General features: G+C 46.4%; 1 protein-coding gene across 1 annotated transcript in view; it reads left to right on the top strand.

The window, feature by feature from the left end:
• Nucleotides 1-13,544: 13,544 nt before the first annotated feature.
• Nucleotides 13,545-21,762, top strand: part of LOC119389992 (TNF receptor-associated factor 4) — a 68,839-nt gene continuing 60,621 nt past the window's right edge. Inside the window, exon 1 of the mRNA XM_037657489.2 lies at nucleotides 13,545-13,849. Within this exon, the coding sequence (XP_037513417.1) occupies nucleotides 13,736-13,849 (114 nt within the window). The 5' untranslated portion in view covers nucleotides 13,545-13,735. The remainder of the gene's footprint in view (nucleotides 13,850-21,762) is intronic.

Genomic DNA, 21,762 nt, shown 5'->3' with positions numbered 1-21,762 from the left:
TACACAAGGCTTTACATGCGCGCCCTATATCTATCACACCTCTCTCTCACAGGGATGTTTGCGAGGCGGTGTTGCCGTCTAGAAGCGGTGAAGTGAAATACAGCATCATGACACTAACGAGTGCCGACAGAAAGCGCTTCCGTGGTTTCAGATGGAAGCTCAGTTCAATGCATTTTTTTTTTCGTTCAACGCAGTGCGTTAACAACTTCGTTTAAAACGATTTCGGTGCTTAACAAACTTGCGATATAATGTCTGTGTAACTCTTTCTTTAGAAGCACATAAATGAACACTTGAATTAATTAGCCAGTTGTCTGCACGTATTTGCTGCACACTTACAACCTCTAGCTATGAAGGAAAAACGGAGGGAATTGGAATTGTAATGCCTTGGATCTTCTCCGATTTTATTGAACCGTGTTGATCAAGCATGAGAAAAAAATGTGGATGAGGCGAAAGGGCGTTGTGGCGCGCCAAGGTGTTGTGAAGAAGCATATGCCAACAACGAGGAAGGTGCATGTAAGAATTTGACAGCGAGAAAACAGACGAAGGACAATAAAAATGAATAAAAACACTTATCTCGATAATAGAAGCATTTCAATGAACGATTTTGATTGCTCACGACTGCCTACGCCTGCGAAACACGTGCGCGTTGTCTTCGGTATTTTCACTCCTTATAGAACATCATATAACATCTGTCGCACGCCTTCGTCAGAATAGCGAAGAATAACTGTGGTCAGTTTGTGCGCATATTCAATACATATAAACATACATGCATACATACATACATACATACATACATACATACATACATACATACATACATACATACATACATACATACATACATACTTTTCTTAATCACAAAGCCACCAGTCAAACTTAGATGTAGTACATGAAAGCAGAGCGACCACTAACGATTCTTCCTCTTTCAACTTTCAGTACGTTATTTTGATATATAGCAGCGCATCTGTCATGCCTATGAGCTTGTGTATGTGTGTGCTGAGCAAGCTAGGCTTTCAAACATTTCTAGGAAACATTTCGCCGAGTCGATCGACACGCCGTGGTAACTGGCCCCTTACCTGCGGCTATAATTATTTCGGCGCGCCACGGTGAGTCACGCTGTAGGCAGGCGCCCGCCTGTCGGCGATTGAGCGAGATCGGTGGGATGGAAAGAAGAGGGAGAAAAATGGGGGGGGGGGGGGGGGGGGGGGCACCCGCCCACTCTCACTCCAGCATTACTGAACGTTGGGACGATGCACGAGAAAGCAGCAGGTGTGGCTATATGGGGGATCACGGTATGCGGTATGCCTGAAAAGACGCTAGTTTATTCGCAGGAAATGTAGGCAAGTCTGGGCGCGTCGCCTTTAGCGTTTATACCCGCAAAAGAAAAAATATTGTAGTAAAAGACAAGAATTCACGAAATGGCGCGCGCTTGCGTTCGCGAGAAATCAAAAAGGACTCGTTAAAGCTGGAAACGTCGGCAGCACTTGCCACTTCAGGCCATGTCCTTGAAAGGAGGGGGGTGGGGTGGAGCGGAAGACGATTGCGAGGAATAAGCAAGGAATTAGCAAGCCCATACAGGTGGCTGATAGAAGGTGAGACAATGTTTTAGTGTTGACTGCCGTAAGTAAACTTTCGATACTCGCATTCCCTGCTTCTGTCCCAGTTCCAAGGAATCTTTGTCATTGTCTTGTACATACCTTTTACTAATGTTTTACTACGCCACTGTTGAGTAGCGCTGCCGTTCCGCCAGTTTTGGCAATGGTCCGCTCACGATAAGAGATTGGCCAGGTTCTCGATCAGCAGCAGTAAAACAACACAATGTGAACTCATTCGAAAGTGAGCGATAAACAAAAAAAATGGGGAGAAGCGAACCCACAAATTAAACCGAACGACTGGTTACGTTATAAGCTCTGCAAGCGCTTTCTTAATGAATGCATCGACCATGGGACGAATACTGTGGCATGCTGTAAAGAAACGAGATGCATCGTCTTCACAAAATACAATTTCTCATAGGATTGCCAGCCACCTTTGCATGTTACACACTATTGACTAATCTTGCTGGTCATGTCGCGGCTGTGAAATAAAGGCTGCCTGTAATGGATGTCCGCCGCCCACCGCAGATGCAGCCCCCATCAAAAAGTTCTGCGGACGCCCTTGGCAGTGCGTCTGAAGCTTGGTACGAACATCCACAAAGGAAACAATATGAATACATTATGTCCCGCCCGTTTTCTTTGACCTTTACTATGTGCGTCTAGAATGCTGATGAAAATACCGAGGTAGTGATTGCCTTAAGAAAAAACGAAAAGAAAGGAAAGAGACGCAGGTAATTCAGCAAAAGAGTTAAAAACAATCACATTCGTGACCTACAGGGGCGCACCCGCATGAACTTCGACCCTGCCTACGGTTACACCCGACCGGACACCACTCGAGCGAAACGCCAGACCCCCGCATGACCGCACCCCGTCCACCTCCGGCCACACCCCGTTTATCTCATGCCTGGTCGCATGTCGGTCGCACACCTGCGCCAAACGTTACCTGCGCCTGCCTGCGCGCTTGTCGAGTCCCAGGACTGCACATTTCGGAGGCAACGTTGCTGTCTAACGTCTCTTTGCTCTCGTTATTCGTAGATGGCGCCAAACGACGACGCAGGCTCTGACACTGGCAAATGTCCCTGTATCAGGGGCGTAGCCAAGGGGGGGTTGGGGGGTTCAACGCCCCCCCCCCCCCCGAATTTTTTTAAATTTTGCATATGTATATATGCACACACACATACAAACGCACGCACGAACATACATAAAGTATGGTTGAACCCCCCCCCCCCCCCCGGAAAAAAATTCTGGCTACGCCCCTGCCCTGTATATACAGTATAGCCTCGTTAATACACATCACAAAAAACGAAAACAAATCTCTGGAAGAACCGCACTATCCGGGAAAACGTACAATCCGTATTCATAAAACATCGCACAGTTTCGCTCGCGGTAACAACATCGAGAACGTTGGCACCGGGAAATCGCTCGAAACGGGAATGCAACGAAGTTCTTCTACAATATACAATAAGAACTGCAGTAACTTTAACTTAGGCTGTGGAGTTACTTTAAATGGCACCAATATACAGTTACTAGAACAACTGTAAACACCAATTGTTTGATTAGGGTAAAGCAAGCTTATACATGTGTTTATATAGGGTGCCCAGAACTGACTTACAAAAAATCGGATTCTAATGTGGTTTGCGGCAAAACATTCAGAAAGGACGAAAATTTATTGACCCGTCCTGTTTTTTTTATGTGAAACGCCGAAAAAAAAGGAATAAATAAGAAATAACGAAAACCATGAAATAGTATACAAGGAGCTATAGGGATGGCTCGCGCCTACAAAACGTTGTTAAAAACTCTGCCATATAGCATACCAAACCTGACTAGTAAAGGGTTGTTAAATTTATAAAGGTTTATAATCACTTAATCTACAGCAGCTGTTGAAATGACCACCCAAAACGTCAAACTGTTCTGACTTCAAAGTATGGAGTCCTCTTGTATGGAACTTCGGGGAAAGTCGCGGTTTTCGTTATTTCTCATTTATTCTTTTTTTTCGCATTTCAAATAAAAAAAACGGGCCGGACCATTAAATTTTCATCCTTCCTGAATCTATTGGCCAAAGAGCATTAAAATCTGATAATTTGCAACAAAGCTTCAGCCCAAAGAAATAGGTCAGTTCTAAAAGAATCACCCTGCATGTGCTGCTGTTACGAAGCCCCTCCTATATTTTGTGAAGACGGGCCCAAGATTTCTGGGCCTTATCTCATCTCATTCAGCACCACAACTTTTGGCTAGTACTAGTACAACAACAAAAACAACCATATACTACTACTACTACTACTACTACTACTACTACTACTACTACTACTACTACTACTACTAATACTACTAATACTACTAACACTACTATACTATTACAACAATAACAAGAAGCTAGTAAGCAAGAATTGTTCGTAACAGCGACTTCCAGCTAATTCTGTGTACATCATGTTATAAGAAAGTGACAGACCAGGCGTGCCACCACCTGGCTACGCCACTGCTCCTGCTACAACTGCTACCACTACTACTACTGCCACTACTACCACTACCGGGAGTTCCCCATCTCGGGAACTGATGACAGTTCGGGAATCTCGGGATATGTTAAGTAATAATTCGGCCTCCTATTGTACACATTTTCTCTTACCCAATTTTCAGAAAACTTTTCAATGCCCAAACCACGAAACTTTCATTGAAAACCATGACGCCCAACTTCGATCCGACTTATTAGAATGACCGCCATTTTTTAGTTGCACGAGCAACGAGTGACACTCTTTTTTTATCCGCCAAGCACTACCGGTCAAGCATTTACTTCCGGTTTTCCGAGTATTCAGAAAAGTCTTGTAAGTAATAAAACTTGTACAAAATCTATGGTTCTGGTTGACATATATATATATATATATATATATATATATATATATATATATATATATATATATATATATATATATATATATATATATATATGTGTGTGTGTGTGTGTGTGTGTGTGTGTGTGTGTGTGTGTGTGACACATACGATATCGGAGCATAAGTTTACTTCAGATAATGCCCGAATAACTTTCAGGATAATTCACCAATGTGATTTCAATTAATTCATTGAAAGAGCAGGCGGTTTTCTTGTGAGGAGCTGGGATTGCCGCGGCACCTAGCGGAGCAGATCTCAACCACGCGGTTCTGTCTACGTGGCCTCTGAGATCTGCTTCGGCAGTGCGACGAAACGCATAGTTAACCCAAGAAATACACCAGGGCACACGAACGCAGAGGCGCGAGCGCCGCTTTCAGACATCTAAGTCAGAGATTAAGGTCGACTCCAAATTTTAAATGCGAAGCATTTCTTAGCGAACCTCTGGCACTTTGAGCGTTTCTATCTACGTATCTATCTATCTATCTATCTATCTAGCCGCCTACGTCTATGGGTGGGTAAGAGGATTTGACGAATCTGATTGCCGGGTCATGACATGGATAACCTTAAAATCCTGTCACGTACGTCGTCAAACCCTTTCCACTAGACACGTGTGGCACATACCCGTTTAAAACGGGCCGCGGTGTACGGGTATGCGCCACAGGTGATTGACAGTTTATACCCAGAAACGGCGAGAACAGACATTGGTAACTTAAATGCTAGAGCGTTAAGGAAAACCAACATCGGCAGCGTCGACTCAACGAATGGAAAAATGAAAATTGGGATCCCAGCAGGAATCGAACCCAATCATTCTGCGTGGCAATCAGGTATTCTACCACTGAGCCACGCCAAGTCTATAAACTGGTTCGGAAAAACAGCCTACGTAGGAGTAACATCGGCGCAACGTCAAATGTGGTTGTAGTGCTGGCTATCTAATTTTACAAGAAAGCAATAAACACTACATGATACTCCTACGATGTGTACTCCTACGATACAGGCGTCATATCAGATTAACATCTGTAGTTCCAGTGTTGGCTCCGCTTTTATAGCAGTCTAATAAACATTACGTTTGTATTTCAATGATTCAGCAAGCTATATTGAAGCATTGCTCGACCCCGGAGGAATACATTAACGAAAGTTACATATGATATCCACATCACCGCACCGTAAAGTGCACTTCGTCCACCAGAACGACGCAGTGTCGTCTTCATTTCTTACGAGGCTGGCAGATGGCCTCATGCTGTCCGAGGATGATGCCAGATTGATTGACAGCCGCTTTGTAGACTAGGCTACGTAGACCACATACGCCCAGGTAGTCTACGAATACGACAAACACCATCCCCTGATGTTGGTCTACGTAGCACTATCCAGGCCCACCAGCTTCGGCGGCCTATACCTCACCAAGGCGAAGGGTGGCTTCAGGTTCCAACATTTCGCCTGCTCTGTCGACATACAATTTGTCGGCGAAATGACCGAGGCATCCACGAATTCCAACAGCTATACTGTGCCACATAATTCACTACACATGGACCCCTCATCACCACGATCACGACCGGATCCTATAACATGTCATGATCAGCTGCTGGTGCTCACAGATCATGGTGATGATGCCCTTGTACAAGAACTGTCAAGAACTTCTTGCACACAAGCACACGGGTTCGTGAAACGTGCGTGCGTGCCATTGGCAGCGTTACCCAACCGTAAACAACTGGTTATATAACACATATGCTTCTCTTTAACATATATATCTGTGCGTATAAAATTTCTACAAATAATCAGCGACATTTTGTAAGGTGTCGCTAAGTAAAAAAAGATACGCCACAGTCACCTATCCGCCGCATGCTTCGCATAACGTCAACTCCCACGGTACGTCGGATCTGCCCAATTTTTTTTTCATTACCATTTGATTTCGTTGTTATTTTCTACGAATCAATTACACGCTTCTCGCTAACAAATGCATAATTTCAAGGTGTTCAGAGATGTATTCTTATAACATTCGTGCGCCTGCATCTATTCCATTAGCTGTTTGACTCGCATTTGTCTTTCGCTACCCATTACGTAACGTTACCTTATCTTATGTATATACATAACATCCAGCTTATATTCACGCTATTTGTTACTTTCTAGCTCTGCAACGCTTCCGCTTATAAATAAGTTCATAAACATGTATCCCAACTAAACAACACACCTGATTGAGCCTGCGAAGCTTGTTGAATAAGTGCATTAAAAAACAATAATAAAAAAGCTGGCAGATCCCACGCATTGTGGGAATCGATGTAATGCGAAGCAGCCAGCAAACAGCTGCATACATCGTTTTGTATGTCATTGAGGAAAATGCGTGTCATGGTTTTCATGTTAACTCCTATTATTTATGTTCGTCACACAGTAACGTCGCGCAATACCAACTTCGGGGTCGATCAAGCTAGAGAAACGGCCGCCAGCGCCCCATGAGCGTAGCACGCAAGTCATGCTGTACATGACATGCGTGTCATGATTTTCATGTTAACTCGTGTTTTTATGTTCGTCACAAAGTCACGTCGCGCAAAACCAATTCCCGGGTAGATCAAGCTAGCGAAACGGCCGCCAGCGCTCCATGAGCGTGGCACGTAAGTCATGCTGTACATGACATGCGTATCATGATTTTCATGTTAACTCGTGTTATTTATGTGCGTTACACAGTCACGTCACAAGATACCAATTTTGGTGTATATAAATCTAGCGAAACCGCCGCCAGCGCCCCATGAGCGTGGCACGTAAGTCATGCTGTACATGACATGCGTGTCATGATTTTCATGTTAACTCGTGTTATTTGTGTTCGTTACACAGTCACGTCACGCAATACCAATTTCGGGGTAGGTCAAGCTAGCGAAACGGCCGCCAGCGCGCCATGATCGTGGCACGTAAGTCATGCCGTACATGACATGCGCGTCATTATTTTCATGTTAACTCGTGTTATTATGTTCGTCACATAGTCACGTCACGCCATACCAATTTCGGGGTAGATCAAGCTAGCGAAACGGCCGCCAGCGCCCCATGAGCGTGGCACGTAAGTCATGCTGTACGTGACATGCGTGTCATGATTTTCATGTTAACTCGTGTTTTTATGTTCGCCACACAGTCACGTCGCGCAATACCAATTTCGGGGTAGAGCAAGCTAGCGAAATGGCCGCCAGCGCCCCATGAGCGTGGCACGTAAGTCATGCTGTACATGACATGCGTGTCATGATTTTCATGTTAACTCGTGTTATTTATGTGCGTTACACAGTCACGTCACAAGATACCAATTTTGGTGTATATAAATCTAGCGAAACCGCCGCCAGCGCCCCATGAGCGTGGCACGTAAGTCATGCTGTACATGACATGCGTATCATGATTTTCATGTTAACTCGTGTTATTTATGTGCGTTACACAGTCACGTCACAAGATACCAATTTTGGTGTATATAAATCTAGCGAAACCGCCGCCAGCGCCCCATGAGCGTGGCACGTAAGTCATGCTGTACATGACATGCGTGTCATGATTTTCATGTTAACTCGTGTTATTTGTGTTCGTTACACAGTCACGTCACGCAATACCAATTTCGGGGTAGGTCAAGCTAGCGAAACCGCCGCCAGCGCCCCATGAGCGTGGCACATAAGTCATGCTGTACATGACATGCGTGTCATGATTTTCATGTTAACTCGTGTTATTTATGTTCGTTACACAGTCACGTCACAAGATACCAATTTTGGTGTATATAAATCTAGCGAAACCGCCGCCAGCGCCCCATGAGCGTGGCACATAAGTCATGCTGTACATGACATGCGTGTCATGATTTTCATGTTAACTCGTGTTATTTATGTTCGTTACACAGTCACGTCACGCAATACCAATTTCGGGGTAGGTCAAGCTAGCGAAACCGCCGCCAGCGCCCCATGAGCGTGGCACATAAGTCATGCTGTACATGACATGCGTGTCATGATTTTCATGTTAACTCGTGTTATTTATGTTCGTTACACAGTCACGTCACGCAATACCAATTTCGGGGTAGGTCAAGCTAGCGAAACCGCCGCCAGCGCCCCATGAGCGTGGCACGTAAGTCATGCTGTACATGACATGCGTGTCATGATTTTCATGTTAACTCGTGTTATTTGTGTTCGTTACACAGTCACGTCACGCAATACCAATTTCGGGGTAGGTCAAGCTAGCGAAACCGCCGCCAGCGCCCCATGAGCGTGGCACATAAGTCATGCTGTACATGACATGCGTGTCATGATTTTCATGTTAACTCGTGTTATTTATGTTCGTTACACAGTCACGTCACAAGATACCAATTTTGGTGTATATAAATCTAGCGAAACCGCCGCCAGCGCCCCATGAGCGTGGCACGTAAGTCATGCTGTACATGACATGCGTGTCATGATTTTCATGTTAACTCGTGTTATTTATGTTCGTTACACAGTCACGTCACAAGATACCAATTTTGGTGTATATCAAGCTAGCGAAACTGCCGCCAGCGCTCCATGAGCGTGGCACGTAAGTCATGCTGTACATGACATGCGTGTCATGATTTTCATGTTAACTCGTGTTATTTGTGTTCGTTACACAGTCACGTCACGCAATACCAATTTCGGGGTAGGTCAAGCTAGCGAAACCGCCGCCAGCGCCCCATGAGCGTGGCACATAAGTCATGCTGTACATGACATGCGTGTCATGATTTTCATGTTAACTCGTGTTATTTATGTTCGTTACACAGTCACGTCACAAGATACCAATTTTGGTGTATATCAAGCTAGCGAAACTGCCGCCAGCGCTCCATGAGCGTGGCACGTAAGTCATGCTGTACATGAGATGCGTGTCATGATTTTCATGTTATCTCGTGTTATTTATGTTCGTTACACGGTCACGTCGCAAGATACCAATTTTGGTGTATATAAAGCTAGCGAAACGGCCGCCAGCGCACCATGAGCGTAGCATGTAAATCATGCTGTACATGACATGCGTGTCATGATTTTCATGTTATGACTTGTCACTTATGTTCGTCATACAGTCATGTTACGCCATACCAATTTTGGTGCACATTCGATGAACCAAGCGACCAGGAGAGCACAAAGTCGTAGGCGGCTAGATAGATAGATAGATAGATAGATAGATAGATAGATAGATAGATAGATAGATAGATAGATAGATAGATAGATAGATAGATAGATAGATAGATAGATAGATAGATAGATAGATAGATAGATACGCTCAAAGTCGCAGAAGTTCGCTAAGAAATGCTTCGCATTTAACAGCGTCTCAAACCTGCCTCGTCACACCATTGTGGATGTCTGTTGCCAGTCCCCTGCGGTCTTCACACGACGTAGTAATCAGACCAGAGCCTCGGTAAAGAAATCAGCTCCTGAGAGGAAACATTAAGTGCGAATTGACGAGTTTCGTCTCAGAACACTTGCTGAAGCCTTCTACTGGCCCGAATTCACATAGAAGTTTATGCGCTAGAAACTTTAGTAAACGAAATTTATGCCAATCATGATGGTCAACGTACAGTGTCAGCAAATGTGGAAGGTGCCATTGGCGAGAAATACTTATGTAATAAAGACATTGTGAATTCAGTCCATGAAATTCGGGCTAGTTATTGTAACGTACACCAAACAGAACACTACGCAATGGAATGAAGACAACTACGCTACACACCCGCGTCTGAAAGTCTTTAATACATCACAAATAAACAGGTGGAAACAGTCGTCAAGCACACTAGAAAAGTTAGGCAAGGAATGAAGGAATAGGAAAAGGAGGCAGCAAAAATCCCGTGCCTTCTAGTAGGTCTATCCTATTATAACGAGTGTAACCTTTGAGTGAGTGAGTGAGTGAGTGAGTGAGTGAGTGAGTGAGTGAGTGAGTGAGTGAGTGAGTGAGTGAGTGAGTGAGTGAGTGAGTGAGTGAGTGAGTGAGTGAGTGAGTGAGTGAGTGAGTGAGGGAGCGAGCGAGCGAGCGAGCGAGTGAGTGAGTGAGTGAGTGAGTGAGTGAGTGAGTGAGTGAGTGAAAACCTTTATTAATATAGAAAGAAACCGCAGGGTGAAAGTATGAATGATTGATGGCACTGCAAAAGTATCTGTCGTTAACGTATCAAAAGTACGCATTTCACTGCGTTCTACCCAACCGCACCGTTACTCGTACCCTACATAAGGACCAACTGTGGATTACATTCATTTTCTGATATTGCCTCGAAACTGTGGAACACTTCTCCTTGCAGCATCGTATCATCCATATCATTTTATTTATACAATAAACTTGTTCCAATTCATCTGTATAACTAAACTAAACGAAAAATAACGTTTTGAACGCATTTGCAACAAAGCTACTGTAAAATCTGTGCGTATTAGCACTGTAGTTCAATAGGAACCGCTTCTGTAAAAAAACGGACTCCTGCCACAACTCTTGAAAGGGTTCTGGGGTTCTGCTTGCTTAATAATAACCGGTCATTATGCGTGTCATAAACAAAAGAATATCTGTTGTCTGTATGTATGAAAACCAGCAGATAATGAAGCCAGGGAAGATATAGGGGACGTTAATTGTACTGTTTTAAGCGTATTGTAGCAACTGCGATAAAGATTCGAAGGTTGCAGGTTCGGTACCTGCCGGCGGCAAGTTGTCTTTTTGTTCGCTTTACTTTTTTCACATATATATCACAACTACAACAATGCACTTAGAGCAGTGCAATTAACGTCCCCTATACCTACCTTGGCTTCGTCATCTGCTGGTTTTCATTGAGGTTGTGTCAAACAAAGAGAAGAGCCCTCAGAGTTCCCTTCCTTCATTCCTGTATGTATGTTCGTTTAAGCGTGAATGCGGCGGAATGAAAAATATATGAAGGTAAATGAACGAGAGGTGGTAACTCGAACTGGAGCTCCGTTTACTGGATTCATATCGAACCTTCTCACTTGCCAAAGTGACAGGCCTGTCGCCATCAAAGGTCCATCACAAAACAGTGAAAATATCTTCAACGCTTCTTTGAGAATGCTGGCATTTGCGATGAGCAGTGATTCGACTGCACACGTCGTGAGTGCCATGCGTCGAACTCGTATATATGCCGAACATTTAGCGGGCTCTGTTATAACAAGAACTTTTGAACTTGAACTCACGGAACGCAAAACCGGAAGGTAGCCGTAGCCGAAACTGGCGACAAGACCCCGTTAATTTTTTTTTTATTTCAATAAAAAAATTAAGAGGGAGATTAAACCGCGTGCCAAACGGGGGACAAATTCACGAACGTGTAATTGAACGAGCATGCCGATAGTATGAGTGCATGTTACATCGACTGCGCGACGATGGACAGAAGGAAGACTTAAGACTGAGAGTAAAAACATGACACTTTTCTATCACATGCGCGTGACCACTGACCGGATGCCTTTGCTAATAACACGTCGAACATAAAGATTTTTCTGGAATTTTACAAAGAAATATAACTTTTAAAACAGCTGAGAATACGAGCTCCAGTTTGCAACCCTGCACTAGAAAATCCCGAAGGGCAAGAGGGGGGGGGGGATGTATAGGTGTGCGACGCGTCTTATTTGACGCGTAACGCGTAATTACAACTCATCGATATTTTAATAACACACATGATTTACAAGGAACTACAAGAAGACATAAACAAACTCTCCAATATTTCAAGCGGGTTACTTGTCTTCGACAGAGACATTCTGCTTGCAGAGCACACGAATAGTTCTTACTAACAACAATGTCTAGAGTTGGGTCAGTTGGTACATGGTTGAAGATGAAAACCAGCAAGGAAATCAGTAAGAACCAGCGTAGTTCTTACTGTTCACAGCAACAAGTTTGTCTGACGTGGCTCGACAGTGTAATAAGCTCTAACCACACGTACGCGTTAAAACGCGTCAGCGCGTGGCGTGTAGACTGAGTTCCGCGCCCTCTCTCTCCATAGGGAGAGGGCACGCCACGCGCTGACGCGTTGTAACGCGTACGTGTGGTTAGGGCTTAACGCGTAAGCCTGTTTACTAGTGATGTAGGGAGCAGACAACAGTCGCGTAGGCTTACGCTATAAGCTTATGCATTCAGTGCCTCTACAGTACAGGGTCGTACACATCTAAGGTCAGCATCTAATTAGCATTCAAGACCCAATAGAAGCAGACGTTTGATACATAATTTAGAAAGTTATTATTGCTGTTATCGACACCATCATTAGACATAATAAACGGACATTTCTCTCTCAAAGCAGAATAAACGTTCCAAATTTAGTGTATTTAGTACTAATGAGATGTGGTCGACCCTGCACATACGAAGGTTCACTGAGGTCGTGGAATTACTGGCTTCAGAGACCAAAGAAAACTTGAATCCAGCAAGCCCATTACCACATTCATTTCAATTCGCACGGTTTCGTGCACCCTGCAAATGGCGGCAATGTCAACGCAGTGCCTCAGAAACTTGTTCGCCACCCAATGAAACGAGCCACCAGACAAAACACGTCAGTCTCGTGAACCAAGAATCAAGAGGCGGCAAGATACAGACGCGCCGACTTCGTTACAAAGGGAGTCTTCGACCGGCGAATAAAAGCGGGCGTGTCGAAAGAAAACTTAATGGTACAGTGGCTGCTACGCTTCAACCAGCACTCCGAAGAAATCGAGATCAGAGGGAGAGAGCTATTCAGATTGCATGAGGAGCGGATTTCCTACAACAGAACATCATTGCCCTCCTCTTACGTCGAATTAGAGCTCACGAATTCGCTATAACGGGTGTCTTTCATCGCCCTCCCTCTGGCATCTCTCTCTCTCAGTCGCGTCTTTCGGGAAAGCAAAGCCACAACAATCGCGATGCCCTTTCCACCGCCACTTCGACCGTGCCTCCTCGGGCATGGAAGACCGCAGGGGATGCGAGGGGGGATTGTCGGAAGAAGGCGAAGAGTGGGGAAGAGTGGTGCAATTGGTGAGGAGGAAAGGTCGACCAGTGACTCGTCGTCGGTCGGCGGTCGCCGCCACTTGTTTCCCCCCCCCCTCTTTTTTTTCTCCTCCTCCCCCCTCTCGCCGACAACACCCCCACCCCACCCCCCTTGCGAGGTCTGCCGCCGCTCCTCCGGCGACGGCAGATGTTCCACTGATGCCGTGTGCCACGGTTGGTACGGCGCCGTCGTTTCTGTTGACGCGCTGCTGTGGCGCGGCGCGCTCGGGCTTTCAAGTTGTCCGAAGTCAAGGAGGTCCTTGTCCGAAGTCTTCTCGTCTGACTCGTGCGGCGAAGTGACGTAAGGTGGTTTTGTGGTGCTCCGTTGTCCCATGATGCCGTCGCGAAGGGGCCCCATGATCGACGATCAACTCATTCTGCCGGCAAGGCCTCCTGCCGCCAAGCGGTGTCCCGTCTGCAAGGCATTCGGCTCCGAGCGGATGCAGGTGAGTTCAGTCGCTTGCGACACACGCAATGTGGCCGGACGGGGGCCGACGGCAGTGTAATCATCTGCGCGTATAGCCTGTTTGTGACGAACGTTATCATGGTCAGGTTAGCACGTTATCGAAGGAATTGCACTCGCTGATCAAATCGTTAATGGACGTGTCTGGACTCGCCTGTAGTTCCCTTATTCCCCCCCCCCCTTTCTTTTTGCGTTCATCTTTCTCCTAATCCGAAGTCATTTGCTGCAAAGCGTATAAAGCGAAATGACAAAACGTCAAAACAAAACCATGCAGCTCCGCATGATATAGATATAAGGTCCTGCAAGGATGACCTTGCGAAATGTATCCATAACAGCCATCGACTATCAGTCCTTTGAAATTTCGGACGGACTATGCTATGCTTGCCCTAACTGAATCACTATTCAAGAGAACCGCGACGAATACACATGCCACTGTAAAGACCTATGAGTTTTGCTGCGCGTTTACAGAGTGTACACATTTCCCGCCCCTTCTTCGCGCATCGTGTACTCCCTTTGATAGCGCAGGCCGATACTTGGATCGTACGCCTTTTCGCCGCATGTTCGTCACCTCGACATTGCCTTGTTACTCAGGTCCTTCAGTGTTTTCTCCAGGTTATTATTATTATTATTATTATTATTATTATTATTATTATTATTATTATTATTATTATTATTATTATTATTATTATTATTATTGCTGTTTGCGGCTTTCGTCAGTAAAAAGTTACGGAAGTCATTAGAGCTTTACAAAGGCACTTTTCCTCACAACAGCATATGCCAGAAACGAGAGATGGATAGAAACCAGTACCAAAAGGAGTTTACTTGGAAGCATTGAATCCCTGTCGTTTACACTAAAGACATTCTGCACCTTTTGAGGAATGTGTTTGTTCCACACGAATAATTGCTATAAGGCTTGCTTGCGTTTTCCTTCTTGAAAACTCGGCGCTCGCAACTTCATGCAGAATATTACGTCACTGTTGTCACACTAATAGCGCGCACGCCGTTCGTGACCTCAAGATAGATGACGACTATTGTTGTGGGACACAAGGACACCCTGAAGGGTGTAGCTGTTTTTAAGACTGTACTCCATACTTAACTGTGACAGCTAGAAAGCACGAAACAAAGACTGAAACGCGCTAATGAAACAGATTCGAATGAGTATTGCTCAGGTGACTCTAAAGCGCTTGATCAGAAGCGTTTGTGCCTTTCATGCGTTCATGAAAGGCTGTCAAGAATATGCACATGAAACGGAGGCTTCGGAACCATCCATGAAGAGAAAAAAGGTTATTTTCACTAAGCGTCACCAAAAGGTCTAATCCAGCACGTTCATTCGATAGAGATCCACCGCCACATCCAGTATGCTCTGCTTTCTGTACAATGAACTTACTGCTAGTTGCCCAATTAGATGGCGTCGATTTGAACCACTGATATTATTGCCCAACTGGATTTTAATGTTTATGACCAAGAACATTGTTCATAACTGGCCAGCTAATTATTCGCATCTTCAAATAATCTAGTTTCTTGCTTGCAAAACTGATCTCACACATGAAACCAATAGCTTCCCTTCTCGAGTTCTTGTACCACGTGTTTATTTTTCAATAAGCCACATGGCCTGGGGTTGCGCACCAGAATATGGCAACTGTTTGTATACACCAAAGAAAGAGTACCGTACACCATGTATAGAGTATATAGAGAGTTTTAGTTTAGCGCGCGCAAACCTGTACGTACGCAACGGCCTGCGCGCTGCGTACGTTAGAGTTGAGGCTGTCTCCTACCTTTTTAGTTTACCGTACGCAACAACCGAAACGTGGAATGCGTCTAGGCGTCAGTGCCTTCGTCTCGGCGTGTTTTGCTGCGCCATCTAGTGGCTAAGAAATAAACTACAATATCCGATCATAGTTGACACAAGTCAAGGCACGAGACAAGGCAAGATTTTACGATGGCGCAAATTTTGTTGAGGTGATCGGTGGTGAACGGTGACGGTTGGTACGACTTCTACGAGGCGAGCAGCAGCGAGGGAGGAAAAATGCCTTCCGAGAGCGGTGACTTTTGAAGGGCGACTGCAGTTTCGACGACATCGAATATCTCCTACATCTTTGCAGCGATCACTGTCCACTGCACTGGGTCCGCGAACGGATTCAAGCTACTCACGTAGGCAAGGAGCTCCAAATCGAGGGCAATTCCGAAATGGACACGGTATTTATTCGCTGCCATGACCGCCGTGCTAGCCGTGCCGCTTGTGCTGCTGTCGGACGCAGCCATTTTGCTTGTCTCGACCGGTCGAGATCTCGCGAGAGAAGCGCCCGTAAGGTACGCAACGGCCGTAGCGGGCGCAACGTAAGCGCCGAGATCTAGCGTGCGCATCTCTTGCGCGCGCAGACGCACGCATCTCTCTTAGGTTAAGCGCATGCGCAGTCTTGCTCTCTCTCACCCGTTGCGTGCGCAAGGCCGTTGCGCGCGCTAAACTAAAACTCTCTTATATGTCCACGCCTCGAGCAATTGATCAGCACGAACTACACTTAGCAGGGCCCTGCGCACCAGCTGGTTCTCTTAATAGAGAGTTTTAGTTTAGCGCGCGCAACGGCCTTGCGCACGCAACGGGTGAGAGAGAGCAAGACTGCGCATGCGCTGAACCTAAGAGAGATGCGTGCGTTTGCGCGCGCAAGAGATGCGCACGCTAGATCTCGGCGCTTACGTTGCGCCCGCTACGGCCGTTGCGTACCTTACGGGCGCTTCTCTCGCGAGATCTCGACCGGTCGAGACAACCAAAATGGCTGCGTCCGACAGCAGCACAAGCGGCACGGCGGTCACCGCAGCGAATAAATCCCGCGTCCATTTCGGAATTGCCCTCGATTTGGAGCTCCTTGCCTACGTGAGTAGCTTGAATCCGTTCGCGGACCAAGTGCAGTGGACAGTGATCGCTGCAAAGATGTAGGAGATATTCGATGTCGTCGAGACTGCAGTCGCCCTTCAAAAGCCACCGCTCTCGGAAGGAATTTTTCCTCCCTCGCTGCTGCTCGCCTCGTAGAAGTCGTACCAACCGTCACCGTTCACTACAGATCACCTCAACAAAATTTGCCTTTTCTCGTGCCTTGACTTGTGTCAACTATGATCGGATATTGTAGTTTATTTCTTAGCCACTAGATGGCGCAGAAAAACACGCCGAGACGAAGGCGCTGACGCCTAGACGCAGTCCACGTTTCGGTTGTTGCGTACGGTAAACTAAAAATGTGGGAGACAGCCTCAACTCTAACGTACGCAGCGCGCAGGCCGTTGCGTACGTACAGGCTTGCGCGCGCTAAACTAAAACTCTCTAATGTCGCCCGAAAGAACTCTGTCATCCGGCATCAATTAGCTCTCCATAAGGCCAGACTCCTCGGTCGCTAACGTCGATCCAATCGTTTTTAGACCACATGTGCTCGCGCATGCATCGCCCAGATGTCGCTCTTGTAAACACCAAACACAGCACGCCTTCTTCGTAAGAAAGAGGCGACGCAGCGAGCTCCTTCCTTCACTCGCGGCTTCGTTCGGCACAAGACCTTCCCAACAACCACATGTCCTGCCTGCTTCGCATCTCTTCGCAGGCAGCTGTCTCTTGCGCGTAATCTTCGTCGATGCCTGCAAACTCGCTCGCGCAGCGTTGTATAGCACTCGCCCGCATACTGTTTACGCGCGAAGAGGCGAAGATGAATTTATGAGCGATGATAGCGCGCTGAAACTACGAGTATATATACAGGAAAAAGTTCGAAAAGAGGAGACGCATGGCTCGTGCCGCCTGTGTATATATATATAAGTATAACCAGCTGCGGGTTCGCCCACAGGAAGAAGAGAGGGTGCGGTTCATGGGGAGGAAGGGGGCAGTGCCGCTTGTGCTCTCTTCTGTTCTGCGTTTGCTTCGCACATTCATCCGTCCATGCGGGCGCGTTCGCGTGCACGCGACACGCGCGCAACCGAACAGAGGCAGGAGCAGCCGGAGTTCGACAGCACGCGAGGACTTGTTTATACGGTTTCGGGGTGCTGCACTTCCCGTTCGTCGGCCCGATCGCCGGCCCCGCCCGCGTTCTCAGAGGGCTGGTCGGTAAACCAGAAAAGAAAGAAGGGGGGATCGCTGCTTCAAGAGGGCTTGGGAGGCTTCTCCTTGCGGAGGCTTCGAGACTGAACGGAAGCTTGAGCGCGCGTTGTGCAAAACGAAAGCGAGCAGCTTGTTGGGCCTGCCGGAAGCGCGCTGGTCGGTAGCGCATTCCGGGGCGGGAGACAGTAGTTGATGGCCCGGCCGTCAAACGGGTGAAGCTCGCGCTCTTTTAACATTTCATTTCCGGTTAAGAGCGAATCTTAGGGAGCGTTGGTTTTTGGGCGATACGCCGGATGCATATGCCACTTTCCAAAGCGAAGTGTGGCGGAGTAAACCCCTTTTCGTATTGGGTACACTGAACTAGAGTATTAGTGCACTGTAGTATCGGGTAAAGTGTGACCGTATGGGCCTTCGTTTCTGGTTCGCTTTGCTTGCTTTCTGTAACTGATGACAGCGAACGTTAGCATCCACTACATGCAGATAACTGGTTAAATTTTTATAATGTCTATGGCGTGCTGACTTCCATGATCTGCTATAGAACCGGTTAGTGAACCTCTTTTCGCTGAGGGCGCTTCTTTTCCCGCGGTCTATGGAATGAAGAACCAGAGAGAGTGCCGAAGCACGGCCAAATAGCAAATCTATATACTCTATCTCTATTCGTCAAAATGCGCTCGAAAGAGGACGCTTTCGCACACTTATATAAATTGAACCGCGATTTGAAATATGTGGTACTCTTATCGGCACCTAAGGAGAGGAACTGTTCGACAGGCTCGTTTCTTTGTCAGACACAACAAAGTGAAACCAACAGACAATTAAGCATAGGGGCCATTATTTGTTGTTTTTAATTGCAGTGTAGTAACTACGCCATAAATTGAAACGAATTAAAGTGGACGGGAAAAAGCACCGTCGGCGGGGCCCGGACCCACAACTTTCGAATCTAGAATGCATTTAGGACGCCTAGAATGCAGTGTTTAGCATCACGAAAACCATATTACGACATCGTTCACATAGCGCATCCTGCAGTTCTGAAGCCGCTCTCCAACTTCTAATTATAAGACGCGCTTCTAACAGCGTTAACACCGGAAGAACCGCGGGGCACAAGTCTGTAACCTTACATAGATGTTCCATGCTCAAATGGCCTCTGGAAGAAGTCTGGCAGGAAACTGCACTTTCCGGCCGGCATGGCCGTTCCCGCTATGCCAACCTCCTCTTGCCAAAAAGGCCCCTTCTATTTCATTATTTTCTTCTTCTTCTTCGTTTCCTCTTCGTGACCTAGCGAAAAAAACACTGGGCTCACGCGTTGTCTTCCTCAGTGACGAGAGGCCCCTGTAGGAACAAAGCTGCGCTCAAGAAAAACGTTCGCGCATGCGTCGCCGGCTGCAGACGACCGGAAACAGTTCAAACGAGGACTTCCGGCGAGAGTCAGATCCCTCCAGCAGGGAAGGCAGAAACAATAATATTTATTTCTTCTCTTTGTTTACGCTCCTGTCCTTCCTCTCACTCGTCATCCGCACGTGCTGCCCTGACGGCCATTAGCGAGACTTCTTTCTTTTTCTTCTTTCTGTATTGAGGACATGACAGCTGCCACCGTAGCGTTGTCGCTTCGTTCCTGCAAGCTCCGCATGCCAGACAGATTGCGAAACGCTCGTTAACGAAAGTGTGACCGGCCGTGCACGCAGGTCACACTTCCACCGACGGGACAGTGGTGAACACTTTTGACTTTCTAATGGCGTCGTCGTGCCTGTGCTTGAAAAAAAAAAGAAAAAGTGTCCATGCAGAGGGAGGTCATCCACAGAGGCCTCATCTGGCAGCATGTCGGACACCTCGTGCATCGTTGCAACCACCTTTCTTTCTTTCTTTCTTTCTTTCTTTCTTTCTTTCTTTCTTTCTTTCTTTCTTTCTTTCTTTCTTTCTTTCTTTCTTTCTTTCTTTCTTTCTTTCTTTCTTTCTTTCTTTCTTTCTTTCTTTACGGTGAAGGTTGTAGCACGGTCGTGTACACATTCAAAGCACGTGGAATACGTCCTCAATCAGACTCCTGAAGTATATATCTCTTGGAAACGATGTTACAGAGACTATGGTATAGTCCTCTATGGTATAGTCTCTCTAGCAAATGAACCGCTAATGTACGAAGTGAAAGTGGGCCGAATCCACCAACGCGAAAAGGCAAGTGCAACGTTGTTGGAAACGCGAGTAATGGATACGACGCCGTGTAAAGATTCCAGGCAAATATATATTATGTACATAACGCCTTGCCCTGTAGTAAAATACGCAGCAGTACCCATCCATTTTTTTTTCACCTTAGCTCATTTCACAAATGGCACGTGATGCCATTTACCGAACGAGTTGGAAATGGTTTCTGCCTTCTTTTCGTTTTCTTTTTATTTTTTCCCCCACTTCCTCTCCACCTTTTCTGTAGAGATATAGAGGCAAAAGAAATACAGAGAGGTTAACGAAGTTCTACCCGGTTTACTACTCTACACAGGCGGAGAGGGAATGAATGGGAGTGCTTTTTGTTCTCAGGCGATTGTATTGATCACGTGGTGACGTCATAGGATGATGTCATCACGTGATGATAATTTTTTTGCATCACTCGTGTTGACGCCGCCGGCATCAACGGTCACTTTTCGCGTTTGGTGAGGCATCTAAGGCTTTCGCCTATAATTAAGGACGTATATGAACGACAGTAACAGAATGGAGAATCACAGCACACACAAATTCTCGATTAATAATAATAATATCTGGGGTTTAACGTCCCAAAACCACGATATGATTATGAGAGACGCCGTAGTGGAGGGCTCCGGAAATTTCGACCACCTGGGGTTCTTTAACGTGCACCTAAATCTAAGTACACGGGCCTCAGACATTTTCGCCTCCAACGAAAATGCAGCCGCCGCGGCCGGGATTCGATCCCGCGACCTTCGGGTCAGCAGTCGAGCGCCGTAACCACTAGACCACCGTGGCGGGGCACAAATCCTCGATTGTTATTGTCACTGTTTTAAATTAGATCATGATCGTTCCAGCAGATCCTTAGCGCGCTCATATTGGTCTCCTAGGACGTAGTTCGCAGCGGCTGACCTCTCTTATGAGTGTCACGCTTATAGGTGGCACGCCATGCGGTCGCTGGGCTTTCCCCCGATACGTGGTCGCGTTCGTGCACACGGCGATCGATACAGAGCTGCTGCAAAGTGTGACCCCTCTTGCTTCGCTGCTATCCGGGGTTCAACGCTCTCGGCGTAAACAGAGCTGGCATTTATATATATATACCCACATATATATCGTTTTCGTTCTCCCGTCCTCTTGTCGCCGGCAGTATACATACGAATTCAAGAGTCACTTAGAAGCAACACTTAGGTCGTTTTATAGACTATGGCCACGAAATTCTGAACGTCTGCCACGTTGATGTGCTGGCTCTATCTAAGGAGCTTCGGCGCGAAATTCGTGATGGAAAAGTTTGGTCTTCATTTTAATGAACCATTCTTCTCCCCGAATGAAAGAAGGGTTGCAAAAGAATAGACTTCATTTTTATGAACTCCTTTTTTACAGCTCTTTATCGCTCCTTTAACAGCAAAACGAGTGTACATATGTACATGCAACGTTACACGCAGGAGATGTGCCGTTATTCGGACGGCATAGTTTTTATATTCTAATGCACCCGCTCCTCGTCTGCGGCTCCTTCAGCACATGAGAAAAAGCGGGTGCTTAATAACAAAAAGAATAGAATGCGGAACCCGGAAAATACACTGAGCCCTCTTGGGCACGAGGAAAATGTTCGGTTTATGTATGATAATCTCATTTTGACTGAAAACGACGTAATGTTTAAGTTT

The sequence above is a fragment of the Rhipicephalus sanguineus genome, chromosome 4, assembly GCF_013339695.2.
Source record: "Rhipicephalus sanguineus isolate Rsan-2018 chromosome 4, BIME_Rsan_1.4, whole genome shotgun sequence".
NCBI lineage: Eukaryota > Metazoa > Arthropoda > Arachnida > Ixodida > Ixodidae > Rhipicephalus > Rhipicephalus sanguineus.
Note: the sequence above shows the minus strand (reverse complement) of the source record. Positions and strands in the feature narration are given on the sequence as shown.